At 39.9% G+C, this 22,162-nt stretch overlaps 1 protein-coding gene across 1 annotated transcript; it reads right to left on the reverse strand.

Moving 5' to 3' along the window:
* Positions 1–1,458: 1,458 nt before the first annotated feature.
* AMN1 (antagonist of mitotic exit network 1 homolog) lies at positions 1,459–21,232 on the reverse strand (the record flags this gene model as incomplete). Its single annotated transcript, XM_079543074.1, has 7 exons — positions 1,459–1,532; positions 2,426–2,537; positions 3,854–3,910; positions 8,153–8,370; positions 11,566–11,710; positions 15,016–15,148; positions 21,171–21,232. 7 exons carry the CDS (start codon positions 21,230–21,232, stop codon positions 1,459–1,461), a joined length of 801 nt encoding a protein of 266 aa, XP_079399200.1.
* Positions 21,233–22,162: the final 930 nt, after the last annotated feature.

The following is a 22,162-nucleotide window of genomic DNA, read 5'->3' on the forward strand; positions in this document are numbered from 1 at the left end:
TGATGCCACCTCTTTTTGTGGCACCCTTCCTGAAATCAGACACAACAGATCAATTACTTCATGCAAAAAGAGTTAGAGATTTATGTTCCCGAGTTTTGGAATTATGCTTTCAGTTACACATGAACAAGTTTTCTAAATGGACTTGCTCTTCCATAAGCCATATAATCAAGAGAGAAGCAGAGATCATTGTCAGATACTGTAATATCCTTTAACAATACTGGATGCATTATCTTCCATGCCTTTTGTACTGTACTTTAAATACGTTAGTAGAAGACACTTTTATTTCTGCAACATTTAAAATCAGCATGAGCTGAAACAAGCATTAAATTCTAAAATAAACACTCCTTACTGTTGTCTAAACTCAGTCATTTTTGAAAGTCATCAGATCTGAGTAAGACCTGCCCAGCTAAATCCTGCTATTTCCAAACGTGGAATATCAACACAGTGTGCTGTCTGCTCTCTGCACTGCTGAAGTTACTAGCATTTTTAGAAGTTTAATGCACAAATCATATAGGTCTCACTGTAAGTTCTACTGCTTCAACAAAGCCAGTGAGCATGACTTGTAATTACGATGAAACCACAGTTCTGTCACAATCAATTCTATGCTTACAATTTTTTTTAAATGACTACAGTCAAACAATACATAAACAGACATTTTCATCTTCTAGAGGCCACTGGAGATGTGATAAACTGTATAAACCAGAACACAAACTTTGCTGAACTCTTCTGTCTCAAGATTCATGTACTCCAATGCTAAACGTGGTCTTACTTCACTCCTAGCTATGCTTACAGAGACCAATGCTTTGTTCCCTCCAATGATTTTGCAATAGGAGAAAGCCAGAGCAAATGAGTATCATATAAGATTATTTTATCAGCCATGAGCACTATTCTGAGATTTGTTAAACTCTACAATAATTCCAAAGATCTTCTGTGTTTGCATGTTTCAGACCGTAGTTTTAGATGTGTAAGACTCCTGTAAATACCGATGGTAAATAAAGACAGAAACCTGTAACATCAATAACATCAAAAGAAAGGTATGTACAGTTTTTTCCTCCAGACAAACAAGCTATAATTATCCTCTCAGAATAAAAACTCATAGGGACTTAGTAAGACCAGGTCTGTGTAGGTAGCTAAGATGCTAAAACATGCTTAATAACGGCCAAATCTGATTGCTCAAGGAGGCTGAGAGATGACAGTGTAACGCTGACTGTAATTTAGCTTTCCTTTTAACGAATCATGATCAGTGCTGCAAAGACAGACAGGGCTCTTAAGCAGTCGCTAGGGAAGCTCAGACTTCCACTCAAAGGCCAGAATGGCAATGGAGACCTCTGGTGGGAAGAAGCAGAGAAGCAATCTGCAGGTACAGAAGTCACCAGCTGTTTATTAGAGGTGCTTGTTTCCTGAAACAGCTCTCCTAACTGTAAACTTTACACTCATACATAAGCAGACAAAAAACAGTCAGTAAACGGTCCACGTCACTTGCTTGATTTTGTTTGAGATGATGAGCTGCTCTAAAACATCTCGTGAACGGTCTACAAAAGAGAAAAAGATATTGTTATTCCTTCAGAATAACATACAGGTGCTGTTTAGAATCGGCTTAACAAAATAAATTAATTTTATCTGCATTTATGCTCCACTTTTTAATGCACATAGAAAATAAACACAGAAAGGACACAGATCACCAGTGTTCTAACATCTTGTCCTGATCTGTACTCACAAAAAAGTACTTTACTCTCCCTGTAAGAGTAAATTTCTGTTTTAAAAATAACTTCATGACAATTTCATAGTTAATTTTTTTAAAAGAGAAACTCACTCATAGAGGGAAATAAAACACAAGATGCAACAATGAAGGCCACTTTTGGCCTTAACAAAGCACTTCTCATGCTGTTAGGCACTTCATGTTCTTTTGCATGAGCAAATTTTTCTGAATCCAAAGACAACAGTTCATTTCCTTCAAAAAAAATTTACCCCATTACCCTCCACAGAAGACTGAAACTGGGGCCACACTGATACCATTCCATCTTGGTTATTTGTAACTGGTTCATAGAATCATGCAGTCTCTGATTAAGTGTCTTACTCTTAGTTTCAATAAATATGTACCTGTTGCATTAATACAAAGTTTAAAAACAATCATTTCAACCACGTCAGACTCAGTAAAAGCAAAGTTAGGATTCCTACAGCAGATGTAATTCAACTCTCTTAAGCATATTTATCACTGTGTAACACTGATCATATTTTTCTGACTCACACCTCATATTTTTCTGACTTTGTAGGACTTTGTTCTAGATTGCTTTCATAACAAAGTAAAAAAAAAAATCTAGTTTCATATAGAATATTTATTAATCTACAAAGTCTGATGTCAGACAAGCAATGGGAAAATTTGTAACGTGTTTAGAAAATCAAGAGATAGCCTGACTTGACCCACCTGTTATCAACGGGCATCCATGGAACAGAACAATGTGTATCTTTGGACAACAAGTGAGCACTGCTTCCACAGCAACATCTGTCAGATTAACACAGCGTTCCATATGGATCTCCTGTGTTAAGAAGACAGTAATAATAATAATATTAAAAAATGCCTACCAGAGCACTCTCAGTTTTGGAGGTAAAGCTTCCATTTCCCCACTGCTTTCAGAGATTCCTCACCCAGAAGAAGTTATGACCTACTGTTACTCACTGCATTGATCCCTTATGTGGTTGTGTACAGACCAGCAAAACACTCTCAGGAAATAAAAAAAAAAAAAGAAAAAAAATCAAGACAACTTTTTTAGTTTTGACACCACAAAAATCTAAACCCATAAATTTAACTTTTCTCCAAATGCATGCATTATTCAAGACACCTGAAAAAACTTTTCTGTAAGATTCCACAGAGTTTGAGTCCCAACAGTTTTCCTATCACACATTCTCCTACCAGTTTGCTTTCATGCAGGACAGAATGACTTTCTTCCTGGCAGTTTTCTTCCATTTGGCTTTGACAGGTTACTATCAAATGTCTGTTGTTCCTGTTAAAAATCAGTGTTCTCCAGGCTACTTTTTACATCAATAAACACAACATATAAGAAGAAACGCTGAGAATAAAACATCAGAGCTAATGAAAATAGTATCTGGGAATATATTCTTCAGGCACCCCAACAAAGCACTGTTTAATTGTGAAGTCTCTTTCCAAACCATGAGCTCCAAGGATCTTGAAAGGGCATGTAAATGAAAGGGAGCTTTTGCAGTAAATGTAATCTTGAACAGAATGACGACACAGAAAGCGAGAACTGTATTCACTGAAGCAAGAAATACAGAAGCTGGTGTTTGTGTTTGTTCTTAGTTCATTACAAGCAGTAAGTGAAGTGCGGAATCTGAACGCCTCCTAAAGTAAAAAGATTTCACATCTCGCTACTTGCTAGCTTGGTTACTTGAAGACACTACTTATTTCACCCGTGCCTGACACTGGACCACTGCCTATACATTTTGCACTTTACTTTCACAACGTGAAGCAGATGTATAAGGATCAGGACATAGATAAGGAAGAGAGACTGAAGAAGAGACTAACAAATAGCGCCGCATTTTCCTTTCTTTTTGTCACTGCTTGTACAGACCTAAACTTCTCTAGTTCTGTATACTGATAGAACACAAGTTTTGTTTTTAAATTATGTCATTCCACGAAACGATATAAAAGCTTGCTTTAGTAGAACTGTCAACAAAAACCCACCTAAATACAAAAGCATCTGAATGTATGGTTTTTAAAAAGACTAAAAGCACAGGAACATGTTATTAAACACAGCACAGCAAAGAAACAAAATCCACACTACGACTCAGTCTATTTCCTTCTGTAATTCATTTGTTGGTAGATTTGATAGTTTACCTTTAAATTCTTTGAACACATTCCGTTCACTAGTGCTATAACACCATCATCTGTTACCTAGAAAAAAAAAAACAACACTTATTAACACATTGGATTAAAGCTCCATTTTTCAAACATAACTATTTGGAAAAGACTTCTTATATTAATTTATACTCTCCCTACAGTCACTTAATACATCTAACAGGAATGTATTTTCTTCCAAACTAGGTTTGCAGAGAAAACTATCCAAGTATATTTTTTCCCCATTTATTAAATACTTGCATCATACTACATATGTGATTCAGCCCAGCTGTGGAACTGCTGTATATATGTGGCTTTGTGGGCTCATTTAACAGTGGGTGTATGGCATTTTTAATTTATAAGCCCTAAAGCACTTCTGCTCTATGTGAACTAATTTTCCTGCTGTTTTCATGACTGCTGAAAATGTTCCCTGCTGGAAACGTTCATGAAGGAAGCATCTTGGGTAGGAAAAAAAAAAAAAAAGAAAGAAAAAAAGAGTAATCACAGCAGCCTTTTATCTGTAATCCTACTTTCACTCACGTGGAAGCAAACCAGCTAATTAGCACAAAATTCCCTCAAACGAACAGCCTTTCAGCACTCATCATACACTTGCACTAAAAGGTTTTATCAGATTGGCTATTGAAAACCACAAAGCAATGATTATCTGCAAGAGAAAAAGAGAGGCACAGAGGGCTTTCCTCAGAAAGGCAAGTAAGAACAATTTAAATGTTCACTTCTGGGAACTAAATTCATTAAAATTCCTCCTCATTTCCAATTGGCCTTGTATTACTGCAGTCACCAAACACACATAGTGAGATTCAGCCCAATTTGACAGCTAGAATTCGGATACCACAAGCTCCATTTCTGTTTAAAGATTTGACTATTTCCATTGCACAAATTGTCTTCTTGGCTACTGGCCACCTATTGCAAATTGGCTGTACAGAAAGGATCAAACCAGTGCAAATGAAGAATTAATGACTCGGTGTGAAAGTACAGAAAGGGCAATACGAATGGCAGTGCCTAGCTCAGCACGTTTAGTTTCTCAAAACAGCCACAGCAGGAGACAAAGGACAGTAAACAAATACGTTCTAATAAATTCCTTATGTGGGACAAAAGCAGAGAGATTAATCACTGTAATTTCCTAAAGGGCCTAAGATGGTACATCTAAAACCAGTACACAGTCACCAACCTAAGAACAAACTGAGTTAAGATTTGACAGCTGTGCCTCTTCTCCTCCATGTCATCAAAAGAAACCTGGACCAGACCTTCTAGCTGGTGCCTTAGCAACCCCACAAACCATCTGAACTCTGTCTTTATGATTGTGAATATATTAAGCACCAAACCAGCTTTTATTAAAACAAAAGCCTCCTCCCTTCCTTGCCTTAAGTATTGCTATACTACAGCAGCAGCATTGCAGTACTGTTTCATACTCTACTGAGTATCCATCTGCACTATTTGTAATACTGCATATGCTCTCGTATTAAAGATTAGCCACCTATGGTTAATATCAAGCCACAGATACATCGGGCTCTTGGTGTAGATCAGTCACCAAACTCCTGTACATGTAGCAAAGGCTTAGGTTACTCAGGTATCAGCAGTCAAACACAGAAACAACCCAACCCTATTCTACGTGAGAAGTGCCTGTACAGACAGAATACCTAACCAGCAACACCTCTGCTCTTGCCAAAACATTTTGCAGAAAACTAAACTGCCCTGCACAGAAGTTTGCACAGCCATTTCAGAAAGATTCTTCCTACAATTATTTGCCATATACTGAATCACTGAAGATTACAGAGGAAATGTACTATTTAATTTGTGTAGGGACTGGGACTCTAGAGCCCGTGTTCCTACCTGTTGACACTACTGGGATATAGGACAGACTAGAAGTAGTGCAGTAGGCACAGAATTTCAGTATAAAACCTAACTCCTCAGAACAATAATGTAAACATACTGACACCTAAGCATAAGTAGCTTTCTTACACAGCTCTGTACCAGCATAGCAGAGCTTTTTCAGGCCAAGTTTTTATTTATACACTCTCTGTATGCAGGAGTGCAGAGCTACACCTTCTTCTTACTCATTTCTTCCCTTGTTTTGCCCACCCCATTTGTTCTTATTTGTGTCCATCTTCCACTTCTTGTATTCCATCTCTCCACAGTCACCACATGAGATTATTTCTAAAAGTGCTGACACCACTCTGAGCCATTTGCCCCTTTGCAGCCTATCTTACATCTGTCTCCTTGTTCCTGCAGCAGGCTGTGGGCCCTTCTTTGCCGGCTCATCTATTTCCAGATTTCTCACTGTTTTACTCTTTCATGCACATTTGCCACTTTCACTTCTTATTATTCATTCTGGCACACAAACACAAGGATGTGGTGAGGTCTTGCAGTCTCTATAGGCACGACCCACTAAAACTCTCTCCTTTAGTCTGCTTATCTGGAACTGGCAATGTCACAGAAGATGTTAAGACTGTTTAATTGATACTTACTATGTTTCATTTAGTCAAACTAAATTCAGAATTCTAGTATTTTATCACCATATGACCAATAGGAAAGAACAAAAGGTGTTCAAACATTTACTTATTCAGGAGTTCATCCCACTTAAAACACATACCAGGAAACTTGTTGTAAGAGGTAGATTGTGTTTTTGCAGCAGAAGTTTCCAGTATTTTCTGTATGCAGTGTAGGCCTTTACTGAACTTACAAACCTTCCTGTGAAACAGTTGTATATGTTACTGATACATAAAGAAAGCTGATGAATAGAGTGAAGTTGAGAATGGGGAATAATGACTCGGGTAGGACTGAGATAGCATAAGATAATGAAAGCAAGCAGGATGGGGAGAGCCTAGCACAGGACAGGACGAATGTGCTAACTTTGAAATACTGCCCTCCTATCACAGTACAAAGCAGAACGGATGTGCTAACTTTGAAATATCTCCAATATTTCAAAACATACAAAGCATACCTAAAGACAACAATTTGGTAACAGTCCTTATGTGGAGATGTACCATAGCAACAGCATCGGGAAGACTGTGAGCCTGAGACACTCAACCAATGGGCACCAGGAGAGATATTACCTGTGTCAGGTCCAGGGTATATAACAGAATCAATTTTATTAACTAGGCATGCAATTTCTCCCTTGCCAGTATGGAGGTATGCAACCACTACTGCAACAATGAATAAACTTTGCTGCTATCACTAAAATACTTGCCAGACTGGAAATCTTTAATTTTAAGTGTGTTTCTCACGTTACCTATTTCATGGACAGGAAGAGAGGAGATAGAAAAGGGAACTGAAAATCAAGAAATAAGCTTGAAGAAACAGACTTCAATGATAGTAATAAAAATTACTACAGAAAAAAATGACTTTTGATGCCCTACTTCAGGAAAAGCTTCAAGGAGAACAACAGCACCTAAAATACAAACCTGTCCCATGTCTTCCATATCTGATGCTTCATTATGAATGCTCCGTGTAGGACTCATGCTGAGCATAAAGTAATCACTCACCACTACAGTCAACCGAATGCTACACTTCATTATCTCAGAAATTCCTTTCATCCACTTCATTATCTAACCATAATTATAAAGCCTGTTCTAGTAGTGTTGTTGTATCCCAATCTCTCCTCCTTATGCTAAATAGCTACTGCTGCTAAATCCTCTTATCTGTTATTTCCTACATTTTTCATGTCATTTTTCCCCTGTTGACTCCGTAACATAACTCTGATAAAGCCATTCAGAAAACACAATCACTCCTGAACTAGAACTAATTACGGACTCTTTGCTGACAGTATGGGCATATATAGTTGAACAATATATATTATTACTATTCAGATTTTGTTTGTCTTACCTGAAAGAACATACTAAGGTGTCCAGTGTCGTACCCTCTTCTTATGAAGTATTTTATAAGTTGAAGAAAATGATTATACTAAATAAAGACACTGAAGTCTCCAACAGCATGTGGATTTTAATAAATGCATCTTTAGTCCTCAATGCACGCTATAATACCAAAATGTGTATTTTTCTGATTGCCAGAATGCAGAAACATGTATTTCTTTTCCTTAAGAAGGAATTTTGGAGATAATGAGATATAGCATTCAGCTGACTGTAGCAGTGAGTGATTATGTTCAGTGTGAGTCCTCCTCCTTAAGAAGAGAAAAGTGGAAACGAACCGTGGTCCTAAGCCTTATTAGGAATTGATCTAAAAAGATATTGTTTATCACGTTTAATAAAGATAATCACGCCAATCTTAAATAAATAACTAAATAAACCAAAGTCAGTGATAACCTATTGCCATCAGAGTTACCTGAGTAGATGAAAAGTCCACACTGTGAAGAAATTTACAGTTTTCTCCTAGCGCCTGCAGAGATGCATCCATGATGCCTGAGCAGCTGCCCAGGTTCAGTATTTGTAAGAACTGGCAATTGAGCGCAAGAGCAAGAACTCCACTGTCACTTATATTGCAGCACCTTTTAAAAGATGCTTCACGCAAATAAGGGCAGGATAAGGCCAAGGCAATGACACCTGTCAAAGAAACAGAATAATTAAAAAAAAATAATCAGTCACTGTAACATAATCACCCCACTCAAATCTTTGTGCTGTCCTCTGGTGGTCACTGACCGCTCAACTTTCATTCCATGCCACGTCAGCAAGATCCTGTACATGAAAATCATTCTGTGGTCACTTTTTTGCTTTGCTAATTGAAGGATAAGAAAAAATAAATTGACATCACCTAACAAGAGTAGAGACCTGATAGACGGTACTGCTGAAGAAAAAAACAAAACCAATAAACAATGGCTTGAGATACCTCTGGAAATGGTGTTGTAGTTGCATCATAGTTTTGGTGTAACAATGTCTGTTCATAAAAACTGAAGTATTTCAGCCATTTGGTCAACATGGTTACATGGACAGTAGGTCCAATGTGATTAATGGAAAATGCCACCATGCAGTCAAGCGAGAGAAAAGACAGAAGATGAGAAAAAGTCAAGTTAATGAACATTATGCTGTGCTGGAAAAAAGGCATGTGAAACTTGCAGAAACAGAAGATGGAGCAGCATCCTCCAACAGGATGGTGGTGGAGAGAGCTGCTCTAGAGGAGAAAGGAAATAGGATAGGTGATAGGCTGACATTAGAGAAACTGAGGAAGAAGCATAATTTTAAAGATAATGCAGAATGATAAGGATATATATTTAGATATTTTTGGATATTTTGTGAAGTATTTTTGCTGTTTATACGCATTGGAAGTCCTTGCTAAGAAGTACTGACAACCAGAGCAAATCCAGAGAAAATAGCATGATAAGTTAGGGCTTTAAATGCAGATCTAGGAAGAAAACAACTCCAATGGATAGGAGGGTCAAGCTGAGATAAACAAAACTACAAAACCTTGACTGGGAGAAATCACAGCCAACTATACTATGCTGGTGGCAGGCAGAAAGAAGCACTAACTCGGGGAAACTGCAGCAATAGCTTGCTGGCTCCTGAGGGAAGGCACATGCTGGAATGTTTGAACACTGGGGAACATTCATCAGGAAAGTGGTCTTACTTAAACAGTCTGCCCAAGTGATGAGGGAGGAGGAATGACCAAAACCAAGCACTAAAACCCCTTTGAACTGCAGAATGATTGCAGTAATTTACTCCAGTCCTCTCCACTTTCACACCAGGCCTTCATATACACACTTGTTAAGTTCAGGTACAGAAAGGTTTAGCACTGCCTACAGGATTATTAGTGGACAGGAAGACAAAAAAAGAGTTAAGTCCAATTAAGAACAATACTTGGTGTGGCACTATAATTAGCAAGAAGACAGTGCTTAGTAGCAGAGGATTGAAGTGTTTAAGTCAAGGAGCAGCAACATCAGGGCTGCTCTGTGAGTGCAAGCCATGAGCATAGGTTAGATACAACACAGGCAGCGCAGTGCCCTCAGCAACAGGCCGCAGCCCCATGGCACTGAGCTGTGTGAGCACAGCAGAGAGATGACAGTACCAGGCCCTGCTGATGGTCCAGTGAACACCAGGCAACAAGGCAATGGGTCACATCCAAGGCAACTCAAAAAACCAGAATCAAAATAATAGTTCAGAAGGAGGACAGGAACCGTGACAGTTATGTCAGGCCCGAAGGCCCACGGGCGCCTGGTGTGATAAGGGTGGTCATGACACTGGTCATTAAGGGCTGTTCGTGCCCTCAGTGCCCTGCGGGTTGCCAACAACCAAAACATCTGCACAGAGGTGTCAGCAAGTAGCCAATAAAATCATAGAATCATATCGTAGAATGGCTTGGATTGGAAGGGACCTTAAAGCCCAATCAGTTCTGTGTGCAGAGCTGCCACCCAGCCCTCAGGCTGCCCAGGGCCCCAACCAACCTGGCCCTGAGTGCCTCCACGGATGGGGTGTCCACAGCTTCACTGGACACCTGTGCCAGGCCTTCACCACCCCAGAAATAACAAAAGTAGATGAACTACAGATGCAGTTCAAGAAAGGAAATTATTTCAGAGATTATGGCAACATGGCGATTCCAGTTGTACAGAAAATTACATAATTTCTAGATACAAAGAAATAAAAAGTTGAATGCTATCAGTGTATGTTACTATGTGAGAACTTCAAAGCAACATGGATAAAAGAGTATTTGTTTGATTCAGAATTGGTTTACAGTAGAAAATATGGTAATGGCATGCAAATTTACAGGTTTCTTCAGAAAAAAAACCAAAAACCCATCAGTGAGATAGTAAAAGGTAATGTTTCTTTAAACCGCTTTTGTGTGTGTACACAATAGAAATGAGTGAATAAGAACTATTTTAACTTAAAAGTTTAGCTACTCTGATTTTCAGTATATTAAGGGCTCTGCTTGTGAGTAGCAAAGTTGAATGGAGCAGGAACACATCGTTGTTAACTTATTAACAGCAAAGTAATCAGAAATCTCTGCCCAAATAGAGAAAAAAAAATCAACATAAAGACCTCTGGGTTCAGCTGCTACCTTAAGAAATGTAGTAGATGTCAATGGACTGATGAATGCATGAAGGGGAGGCATGAAGGGTCTCCCTTCATGAAGGGAGAAAGCAAGGGAGACCCCTAAACTGTCTCAGTGATCAAGAAGCACAACAGTGCAGGAACATTGAAAACAAGCAAATAAAATCAACTAAAAACATGTCACTGAAAGATAAGCACATCAATATGCAGTGCTAAGAAAATACAGACAAAGCTGATCTGAAGTAAGGTATATAGTAACTCCAAATGAATATTTAGCCTCAGTTTTCAGTATGGATGAGCTAATGATGGAGCAAAGAAATAAGCATAATGAAAAGACAGAACAAAGGTTGTGGGAAATAAAAAGTTAGCAAACTTAATTCTTACAAGCCAGTAGCTCCTGACACAACTTAAGACTGCAGGTTAAGAATAATACTTGAAATACCAAATCCTAAAGTAAGCTAAATCTTTCAAGTAAGAGGAAATGCTACAAACTCATTTACTGAAGAACAAAATGAAGTGAAAAATACCATTAAATGAACACCAGCTTTATCATAACCTGATAGCTCTCTTTCATAAGACAATCATCGTTCTAGGCCTATAGTTTACACCACCAAAGTTACTTTTAATTAGTATTGGTGTGGCACTGGGGACCTTTTAAAGCAAGAGTTACTCTATGTATTTTTGCAATTTACTCCAATCTAAAAGAAAAATAAAACATAAACAAGATCCCAGTTATCTACACACAGATAACAAACATACCTTCTGAAGTGATTCCCAATCTGTTTTCTTTGCAGGAGTTTAAGTTGATTTTTTTCAATTGCTTGCAGTTATAAAGCTGCAATAATGCATTATCTGAAATATCACATTCTCGGAGGTCTAAAGACTCTACAGCAGGGTGCAATACCTGTAACAAAAACCTGCTATGTCACAGAACTGCAGATTTTAATCCAAAATACTGGTAATGTTAGACATCACAAAGAACTTTTTAAAATACCCACTAGAGGATGGCGTTGTCAGTCCTGACAATTAAAATCCATAAAGAGAACATGTTAGATTTGCCACAACAGTTCACCTGCCACAGAACAAGTTGCATTTCTGTGATAAATCTAGAGTAGGAGCACATTAACACTACTGTTTCAACAGCGGATACCACAGTTGTTAACACCAGCATGTCAGTTATGTTTACCAGGGATAATATTCTCAGATTGACCAGAAATTGGATGGCAGAAAGCTGAAGTGTAAACACTGATTACAAACAAATGTAATGTCTTAAGCAGATTTAAGCTGAGACTTAAAAAATATTTTGCCCCAGAGTATTTTTCTCACCCCCACACACGCAGAGGTACCAAATCCTCATTAAAAAGTCTCTTTAAATCCCACAAGACCACAGGTCTTCCTTTCCCCCAAAGTGCATTTATTAAACTTAGACCCAAAGTGATGGAAGGCCTCAGATTGTGGTAATAACCACATATCTTACCTTTCATTTCACTTTCAGTGACTCTCATCACTTTTTACTAAATATTATTTGCAGTCCTCCTCTTCCCAGACCTTGTGTCACTGTGTGTTCTGATCAATAGGCAAATGTTAGATCATTACCTTATACTACCCCCTTCAGCTTCTCACTCCCTCTTTTAACTCACAAAGAACAAGGAACACTGTTTTTATGTTGTTCAAATACATATGATGCTAAAATCTTTACTAGTGAAGTCAAACAAACCTTCTGACAAGGAAGAATTCTAGCAGACTGTAATTGCAACCTTCTTCCAATGTGGCAAACAGAAGGCAGCTTTGATTGTATTTTCTAAATACTAGAAGCCTCAAACACATCTGTTTATGCCATAAAACCTCCAACACGCTTGTAAGTAGTTTTCACAAGAGTCACATTCAATTTCTATTTCAATCGTATTTCTGAATTTGTATCTCATGAGCTAATACCAAACCCAGAGTTGACATGCTTGAAGTCAAAGTGATCACAAAGTGATCATCAATGTTTATTGAAGATGCTTTCCCTGGCTATCAAGTTTCTTCCACAACTTCAACTTGCCCAGATCACCACAAAAGAGAGCAAACTGCTGGTTCTGAAGCCACGTGAAAAACCTCATCAGACATCAGAACCGTAAAACAAGAAAAAGCACTATTAGATGTAGAGAGTTCTAAGCAAGAAGCCACATTACTATACACTTTACTATACACTATACACTTTAAATAGCATTATTTAAAGTAGCTGGAGTATGAAGTTCCCTTAGCTGACGATTTTTCACACATTTAGTTATTACTTAAAGGTTTGCTTTCTGTTGCTATTCACATTCATTTTCATTGAATACAGACACTAAAATCTAATTTGTCTTAAAGAGGTGGAATTAAGATAAAGATTGTTTGGATGCACAATACAGGAGATTAAAGTACAGCCTTATATCCTGTGGACAAATGCTGAAGTGCTTTATGTATCCTTATGGTAAAATTGAGCTGCAGTAAGGAGTTTACATCTCATGTAAAGCTGCTCCAAGCAAAAAGCAGAGTAAGGAAAAAAAGGATGGTAGAACAAGTCTGGGCAAGAGCAGGATGAGGTGAATAAAAGCTAATGGATAAATGCAAGCAAACAGAATTTCAACTACAAGAAATTAAAACTGTAAACAAAATGCTGGACAACAGCAAGGAATAAACAGGCACAAAAGCCAATGAATCATCACAGCCTGGAAAAATCCAAGAGAACAGATCTGTTGAGACTATAAAAGAAAAGAGCAAGAGGGAAGCAGTAGCAAAGACAGAAAATTCCTTATCCATACAGAAGAAGAATTGAGATTTTGCAAATGTTCAGAGCATAAAATATTTGGTTATGCAAGCAAGGAACAATAAGAGCTAAACTACTTAAGGTGGTTTTGCTGTGCTGAACAGAAAGCATACCTGCAAGATGAAAGAACATGAATGCTGAATAGCGTGGAGAAACAGTAAATTTCAGAATCATAAAGGTGGTTAGCATTTAAAGAAAAGCGCAAATGAAATAAAAGTAAACCTGGAAACTGTTAGGAAAGAAAGCTAAGATAAACCACGCTCGAGGAAAGTGATTATAGGAAACTGCAGGAACAGAGAAAGGAAACACACGAGAAAAATAACCAAAATGAAATATTCAAGTGAAAAAACAGCTCCAAGAAAAGGCAGTGACCAACTGCTGAGCAAAGACAGATGAGATTTTACAAGGAGCCAGAGGAAAAATTACAATTCAACTTCCCAGTTTCTTCTCAGATTAAAGATATCTTAATGTCTTTGAATATTTATACGTACAGTCATACAGTTATAATTATATGCATCTCTCATGATGCTTAGAAAGGATTACATAGTGAAAACAGCCAAAATCAAATTGCGTCAACACAAACTCACCAAAATGACATAAAGAACACTAGAGAACTTATTATTTTTTACAATGAAAAATGATGCATACAGAAGATAAAAAGGTTTGTTTGAAGGTTTTCCCACAGTCCTTTTAATTCTCCTCCACACTTTAGTTTCACTGTTTTGGCTCTGTGGAACTGATACTGTGTCTCTAGGGAACTGCAGCTCAAAAAAGCTACGAACAGGGAGTCATTCATCTCCTGCTCACCAAGGTCAGCCTTTAGCTCTCCTCAATTCTCACACTTCCCTTCAAAGCCAAACAAGATAACAGTGGATGGATACCGAAACAGATGTGCCTCTTAATTTACAGCCAAAGAAAAGTCATTTGCTGATGAGCAAAAGCGATTAGAGAAGTTGAACCATCAATTTTGAGCTCTAGCACAATCATATTTCAAAGAATGACAGTGAAACTTAATGTCAAGAGTGTGACAGAAACTTAGCAAGTTCCTGAAATCTTTTACCAAATTTTGCACTGGCTTCTTGAAACACACTACAGTCTCTAGCATAACCAGTTTAAAACAGCCTACTCTGCAGTACTGAGATTATGTTTGTCAGCTTATTAAAGAGAAGTAAATTGTCACTGACTGGAAAGTGTTTTTCTTTTACTTACCCATACAAACGTATTTTGTATAAGCTTTATTATTTTTAATATATGACTGTTAGCATTACAAAATGTAGGGAAAAGAACAAGAAAAAAGTGAAGATAGGGACAGCCCTAAATTCATCTGTTGTCACACATAAGGAGTTATAGTTTAGTTCATCCTTATGGATTAACTACCACAGATGGAACAGTTCTAACAGTTCTTAGTGGGTTCTTACCTCACTGATGTTTGAATCTGTTATTTGCCCTTGTCTACTCATTAATTTAATTAGTTTATCCTTAATGTTAGGTGGCAACGTCTTGATATCTGCAGTGTATCTGGAAAGGTTCTTTGTCAAATACTGAACGCACCTGAAATATAGGAAAGTTACACAGTCAAAAAAGGCATCACATATTAGAAACAAAACAATTAACCCAAAAGCTGGACCTCATTGGGTCCAGCTGTTCCATACAGCCACAAGGTATTCAAATAGTCTCATCAGCAACAGTTATCTTGGAAACTCAGCTGCCCTGGGCTGAGAAGTAGGGCTCTCACAGGAACAACTGGCTAAAATTGAAATCCTATTGCAATCAGAAACACCAGTTGGTGTGAATCAAAATAGACATTCTTTTCTTAGCAATAGCTAGGCCTCCTTTTCCTTCGCTCTCATTCTTCAAAACATTCATCAACATGAAGAAAACAGCCTGATGCTCCTACACACCAGGCTAGAGATTCTGAACTAACAGTAACACCAACATGTACCGTTTCACCCACATTTTCTGTATGTGGGTGCCATGATTCTGCCCTCTGTGTACCTTTTGTATCGGAGGTCCAAAACTGTTTCTTTGTTCTGAACAACCACTCCCCCTTGCCAGCTAATCAAACTCAACTTACGTAAGGCTTCTGTCAGGAGGTAGTGCTTTGCTAAAACACTGTATGTTAATCTCAGAGAAACACAGGGCTCAAGTACCTGTGTGAACCAGGAAGAATCTTCACTTTTGCAGCTTCGGGTTGTTAAAATCACAGGCTCACTAAAATACCAGAAGCAATTTTTGGGAATGCCTTCTAAGCACCTTGAGCAGACTGACCTTCAGATCATCAGCACTCACTGGCACACTTACAGCTAGTCCCTAAACAAGCAACTTTCTTTGTCTCTGAAGGGAAAGATTATGATGAAAAATTAAGTCCCTAGGTAAAAGAAGACAATTAGTTAGCATGAATCCAACCCATATTCAGAGACAAAAGGTAACACTTTGTCTTCCAGGAAATCACAGGACTTTAAAAAGCATTACAGTAGAGCAAAACCAAAACTAGGGAAGGATATCTCCCCACCACGTCCTGTTACTTAATATGAGCAAATGTAAGCAGTGGAGTGCCCTAAACTGAAAGTTCTATCATCTGCTGACCATAGCTACCTGAACTAGATACCCTATCTTCATAGATCTTGATAACTAATTATTTTACAAGCAATCCAGCTTACATCAAGTTACATCACATGTAAAAGAAAAGCAGAACAGATGTTAGAGCTTGGGCACATCAGAAGAAAAGAACCAGAAGAAAGGAAGCTAAACCAGACAAGCAACTAAATTAGACACATCTTTCTACATTCTTTAAGATTAGGTAACTTATATTCACAGCAAGACCACACAACGGAGCTCTGTTTTGAAACTGAAGCTCTTTCAGCACTCAGTTTTTCTACATGCAGATGCAGCCATCTGCAAACGTTCTGATACCTTCCTTAAGGTCTCAGCTTTCAAACACACTGACAGTCTGGGGGAAGTGCTGACCTGCAATGGGCTGGCCATCTGTTAATGCTGTCTATGAACAACACAGGGAATGATCAAATCTAAGCAATTCCTAACTGCACGAGCAGAACAGCTCTTTACAATGTGGTGACAATCTTAATTAAAACACCTTAAAACCTGCTATTTGGCTTGATTTTGTTGCTCTAAGAGCCTCATTTTTGACTGTAGAAACTGTCTTGGTTCTGAGCATGTCTGGGCATGAACAAATGATCTTAAAACACCTGCCAGAGCTCTGAGAGCCTCCGCACAACTACAGCTGTTACCTGCCCCAGCTGCCTCCACCTCCCTGCTAAATGCCTCCTTGGCAGGCCCTAGAACTCCTATGCAGTCAGCCTGCAACCAAACATAGTATGTAAACCAACCACAGGCTTACCTCAATGCGCCAGCCTTTAAAGTGCATCAGCTGTCTAAGTTGGTCATTTCTCACCTTGGGAACAGTAAACTTCAGAAAACAGAAACTAATACAGGATGTAAAATGTAACTTGAGAAAAAAAAGAGTTTCTAAATATTTTTTATATGATGCTCTCATGCAAAAGAGGAGTGAACTCCAGAGTGCTCCAATGCTCTTTTGGGGTGGGAGCAAAGGGCAAAAAAGGGCAAAAGCAGTAAGCAGCAGCAGAAACACCTGTATAAAAGCACGTTCAGGTTTGAAGATCTTACAAACAATGCCCTTACTAAAGGAGTGCTGCACATACACAGATTTGTTTCAAATTTCAGTTTCTGCTGCAAGTTCTGCTAGTTCAACACCGGACCCAAGGGCCTAAGTAACAAGCTTAAAGCACAGATGGCCATCACCTGATTAGAGTGAGATACAACACAGCACACTAAAATAATACACATCTGAGGGTTTTAAAATGTAATTACGAGTGTCAAGTATTAATCCTACTGGTACAATGGATAAGATTGCTGCAGTATTACTAATAAAATAGCATTAATATCCAACTGGAAGTAAAAACTGTTAAGAGTATCAAGCTCCACAATACGTGTGGAGAGAAATTACTAGGCCTGATATACAACTAACTAGGAGAACGCAAGCAGGCAGTGTGATCCATAAATTTAACAGATTAATCATGCAAAACAAGATTACAATGGAGTAAGAACACTTGTAGTGGGTCACTTCAGAAGACACTGTAACGAGGAGGCGGTGATTTCAAGCAGAATCCAGAGCTTAACCACATGCTGCAGCTGTAAAGATCCATCAGCCAGTTTGCACCGCCACTGCCTGAGCACTCATGTGGACTGCCTTTAGCTGATCCCTATGGACATGTCACAGTCTGTTGGATGAACTTGCTGATGAATAATAATGAGAGCTCTCCCACTCAGCACATGCAGGTTACACCATCTACAACCCTTCCTTTTTCTAAATGTGATCATTCTTTACCTGTCAGCAGATATGATAAAAGGTTGTTTGCTTCCCAGATAATCCTAGCAAAGCACTAAAAACCACATTGGTGACCCCTATCACTGATAGATCTGTGCAGCATGCTGATTAATGTGAAGGGGCACCCTATCTTGGGCTAGGATAAGCCAGACAGCCTTTCTGCACCTTTGTACTAGCCTGTGTATGCACTACAGTATGATCACCCCTTCTCTTTGGATGGCACTCTACTGAGATACACAAAAGAATGGGCGAGCCTTCCTTTGTCACGAAAGTGCACGCACTTCTGTTAGGGGCTAAGCACTTAGAATTATATAATAATAGAATCATTGAGGCTGGAGAAGACCTCCAGGATCACGTAGTCCAACCAGCAACCCATTCGTACCATGCCTGCTAACCACATCCCTCAGTGCCACATCCACATAGCTCTTGAACACCTCCAAGGACAGTGACTCCACCACTTCCCTGGGCATCACCACTCCTGAGAAGAAATGTTTCCTAACATCCAACTTGAACCTCCCCTGGGGCAACTTAAGGCCATTATCTCTCATCTTGTTGCCTTTACCTGGGAAAAAAGCCCAACCCCCACCTCTCCACAATCTCTTTTCAGGTTGTGGTAGGGAATGATGAGCCTTCTCTTTTCCAGGCTAAATAATCCCAGTTCTTTCAGCTGCTGCCCATAAGACCTGTACTTATTTGACATGACACCCACATTTTGGCCACAGTAAAGGAACGTTCCTGGCAAGCTTGAATTAAGGAATGACAGGTTGTTGATTAGCTATTGTATTATGGTGCAAGCTAAGCAGGAATTTGGAGAAAACAGGATAAGGGATGGAGTGCTGTGGTAAACTGAATAGACAGAATGTAAACATCAGGAGGAAGTGCTGAGGCATTGTCAGCAAGAACCAGTTTACTTCTGATAGCTGAACACAAAACTAGGCTAAAGGTGAAGACTCAAAGAGACTAACTTCATCCACATGACCACCAAAGGAAGACCCCTGTTATGAACCACGCATGCGTCAAGGGGAGAAGCAGCATGCAAATGAGTTTCCGGAAAATTAATGAATATGTAACTAAATTCCACATCATGTTTTGAATATGCATAAGGTTGCTTATCCTGATAGAGGCAAACTGTCATCATATACTGTAGTACATAGAAAAAACTGTATCTAAAATCAAAATACAAACTTTGCTGTAGGGTGGATTGGTTTTTTTTGACTATAAGGGGACTACCCCAGCCATGTGTGAATAGGTACCTGCCATTTGAGACCAACTACTTAGTTCAATATGCAGAAAACACTTCAACAGCGTAGAGAAATGGAAATCTAAAGGTCCCTGGTTCGTTCCCGGGTTTCGGCACCAAATGATGGAGACCAGCTCAAGACGCCTGGGACAGACGGGCTTAGGCTCTGGTGGCGCAAAAGCAATCTTTATTGTTGTTACAAGCTTTTTATATCTTTTTGCTATGCAAGTATACAATACCTAAATCAGATAACATTCATGCAGCTGGCAGTAATACATCATTGTTTAATTAACTCTTTTATGGTTTATGATCAGTACAGTGATCAAAAGGTGTTCTATTCACAGAACATGTTCTACTCTTGGTCACGGAACAAAGAAGCTGTAACTTATGCTTGCCAGTCTCACATGACAGTCCTTCCCTTTCAGGAGGGGCAGCATGTTCCCTGTTTGACCCTTTCAGGCCAGCCAGGTCTGTTTTGCTTAACAGTCTTCCTCAGAAATCAACATGAGTTATGCTGAGTCTCTTAGTTACTTTTAACTGTTTCTTGCTACTGAGTTTTAAAATTTGTCTTGGGAGAAAAAAATGGAAGAAACACTGAATTGCTTGGGTTGAAAAGGGACCCTTAGAGGTCATCCAGTCCAAGTCCTGCTGCAAGGAACAGGGACACCCACAGATAGATCAGGTTGCTCAGAGCCCTGTCCAGCTTGACCTTAAGAAGAATTGCACTATTTTCAAAACCTGCCTGTTTTCAGAGGACATCTATGATTTGATACTTTGATAATTAATCATTTATGTTTTCACTATTCTCGCACCTTATATGAAAAAAATATATATATTTACCGGGTATACCATATGAGATGAAAGAAGAAAGGGTAAGATGTCCTTGCAAAATAAGGTAAGGCTGATGAATAAAGGCTGTGAAGAAGAACTTGATAAACAAACTTATCTTGCAGATATACAGCAGGAGATGCTAGCTTAGCACCAGCTTGTAAATCTTGTTTGCTTGACAGGACAAAGACGGATGGACTTTCTCAAGCAGCATACAAAGATAGCTCTAGTTGAGCAAAACAACTAACTCAACTCTAGATTACAAAGTATGCATAAACAAAAGAAACAAAGGATGGTACCTACTGGGGGGGATGAGCATGTGCTAGGCAAACTGAGAGTGCAAACCCCAAATAGCTTAGCCAGTGGGAAAAGAGGGAGAGGAGGGCTCACCACAGAGTCCAGGGACAGGGGTAAAAAAAGGGTCTGTGAACTCTGATGAGTTGAGAGATCCTACCAGGAAATGCTCCCAGTGGTCTCCCCATTTATTCTAATAAAGCAAGATAAAAACTCCGCTTTTTGGGATAAAGATAACTGAGCCAGCCAAGTGGAGCAGAAATTTTCCCAACACGTGGCAATTACAATCTTACCTGCTTTAAAAGAATAAGTCTAAAACAAACTGCACTGTTCGACAGCTCTTTTTTTTTCACCTGTCAAACCGACAGTTTATCCTTACCGCCTCCACCTCCCTCATAAGCGCAAAGGCCCGTGACAACACGACAGAGCCAGAGCAAAACACCCTCCAGCAGACTCACTGGGCCCAGCAGCAACCAGGGAAGCTTCACCACTCCTCCGCCTGCAGACCTGTCAAAGGCCGTGCAGCTCCCCACCTGCCAAACCAGGTCAGCCGTCTGTCACTCCAGCCAGACGGCCCTCGACAAGCCCTGTCACCCACCCTGCCACCCATCACACCCGTCACCCATCCTGCTGCCGTTGAGCTCAACCGAACCCAACCGCCTGCCGTGTCCAACTGCCAGCTGACAAACGCCGCGACCCAGACCCGAAGCCTGCCGGCCCCTGCCAGTCCCGCTCCCCCAGCGGAGGGCGGCCGGCCCGTCCTCACGGCAGCTCAGCGCCGGCGCCCACCGCACCGCGGAGAGGGGCCGGGGGACTGCGGGGGGAGGCGTAGGGGCGGCACTCACAGGTCCAGCAGAAGCCGAGCTTCCCCGCTGCCGCCATCCCAACCGCCGCTGAGGCGGCTCATAGCGACGGCGGGGCACGGGGAGCCGACCGAGCTCAACGGTTAGGGAGAACGGCGAAATGGCGGCGGCTCCCCGCGGCCGGGCATGATGGGAGGTGTAGTCCCGCCGCATCCCGAGCTGCTCCGCCTCAGAGAGCGCGGCCGCGTCTGAAAGAGCGTGAAAACTCCAATCTCGCACAGACAGGGACTGCCTTCCCTTTCTCCCCGCATTAAACATTTAGCAGAGTATCTTCTCTAGGTGAAGCGTGTGGGAGCTCGGGTAGGTTAAGAATTCCCTGACCTAATACAGCATTAGCTAAGTTTTTTAATCTTCCCCGATTCCTCCTTCTAATTTTGGAAGTTCCTAGGAGTTTATAAGTACACTGGAAAATTGAAAAAAACACGTGTGTGTACAAAGGCTGATATGATGACTATTAGCTGCATCAGCATTTTCTTAACTCATACACTCTAGTGAGGGAACCAGTAAGTCAGCCGTTTGCATGTTCTCTCAAACCCAAGAGAGGTCCTGAGATAGTAAGCTGAAGAGCACAAGATGTAAAGGGTCCATAACTTGGTTTGCTAACTCAAAAGGAACCGCTTGGTTTTGCTAACTTAAAAGGCACAAATAACACAAATAGCATCGCTTAATTTAACCTTTTGCTAACCCAAGAGGAATTTATTGCTTTGAGGAATTTGTTGCTTAGTTTAACCTTTTGCTAACCCAAGAGGAATTTACTGCTTAGTTTAACCTTTTGCTGGCCCAAGCACATTCTCAAAAGGGAGCTTTCTCAAGTCAGGAGAAAGGGGCCCCTAAGATAACAATGGAAAGAGAAGATAAACAGGATAAGAAATTGCTGAGGCATGCAGGGCGGGAGAAGAGCTCAGAACTGGTCGGAAGGAACAGCGAGGAAGATGTCTCACTTCATCCTGGAGCAACTACCAGATGCGGAGGAA

Source organism: Tetrao urogallus, assembly GCF_951394365.1.
Source record: "Tetrao urogallus genome assembly, chromosome: 1".
In the NCBI taxonomy this organism is placed as follows: domain Eukaryota; kingdom Metazoa; phylum Chordata; class Aves; order Galliformes; family Phasianidae; genus Tetrao; species Tetrao urogallus.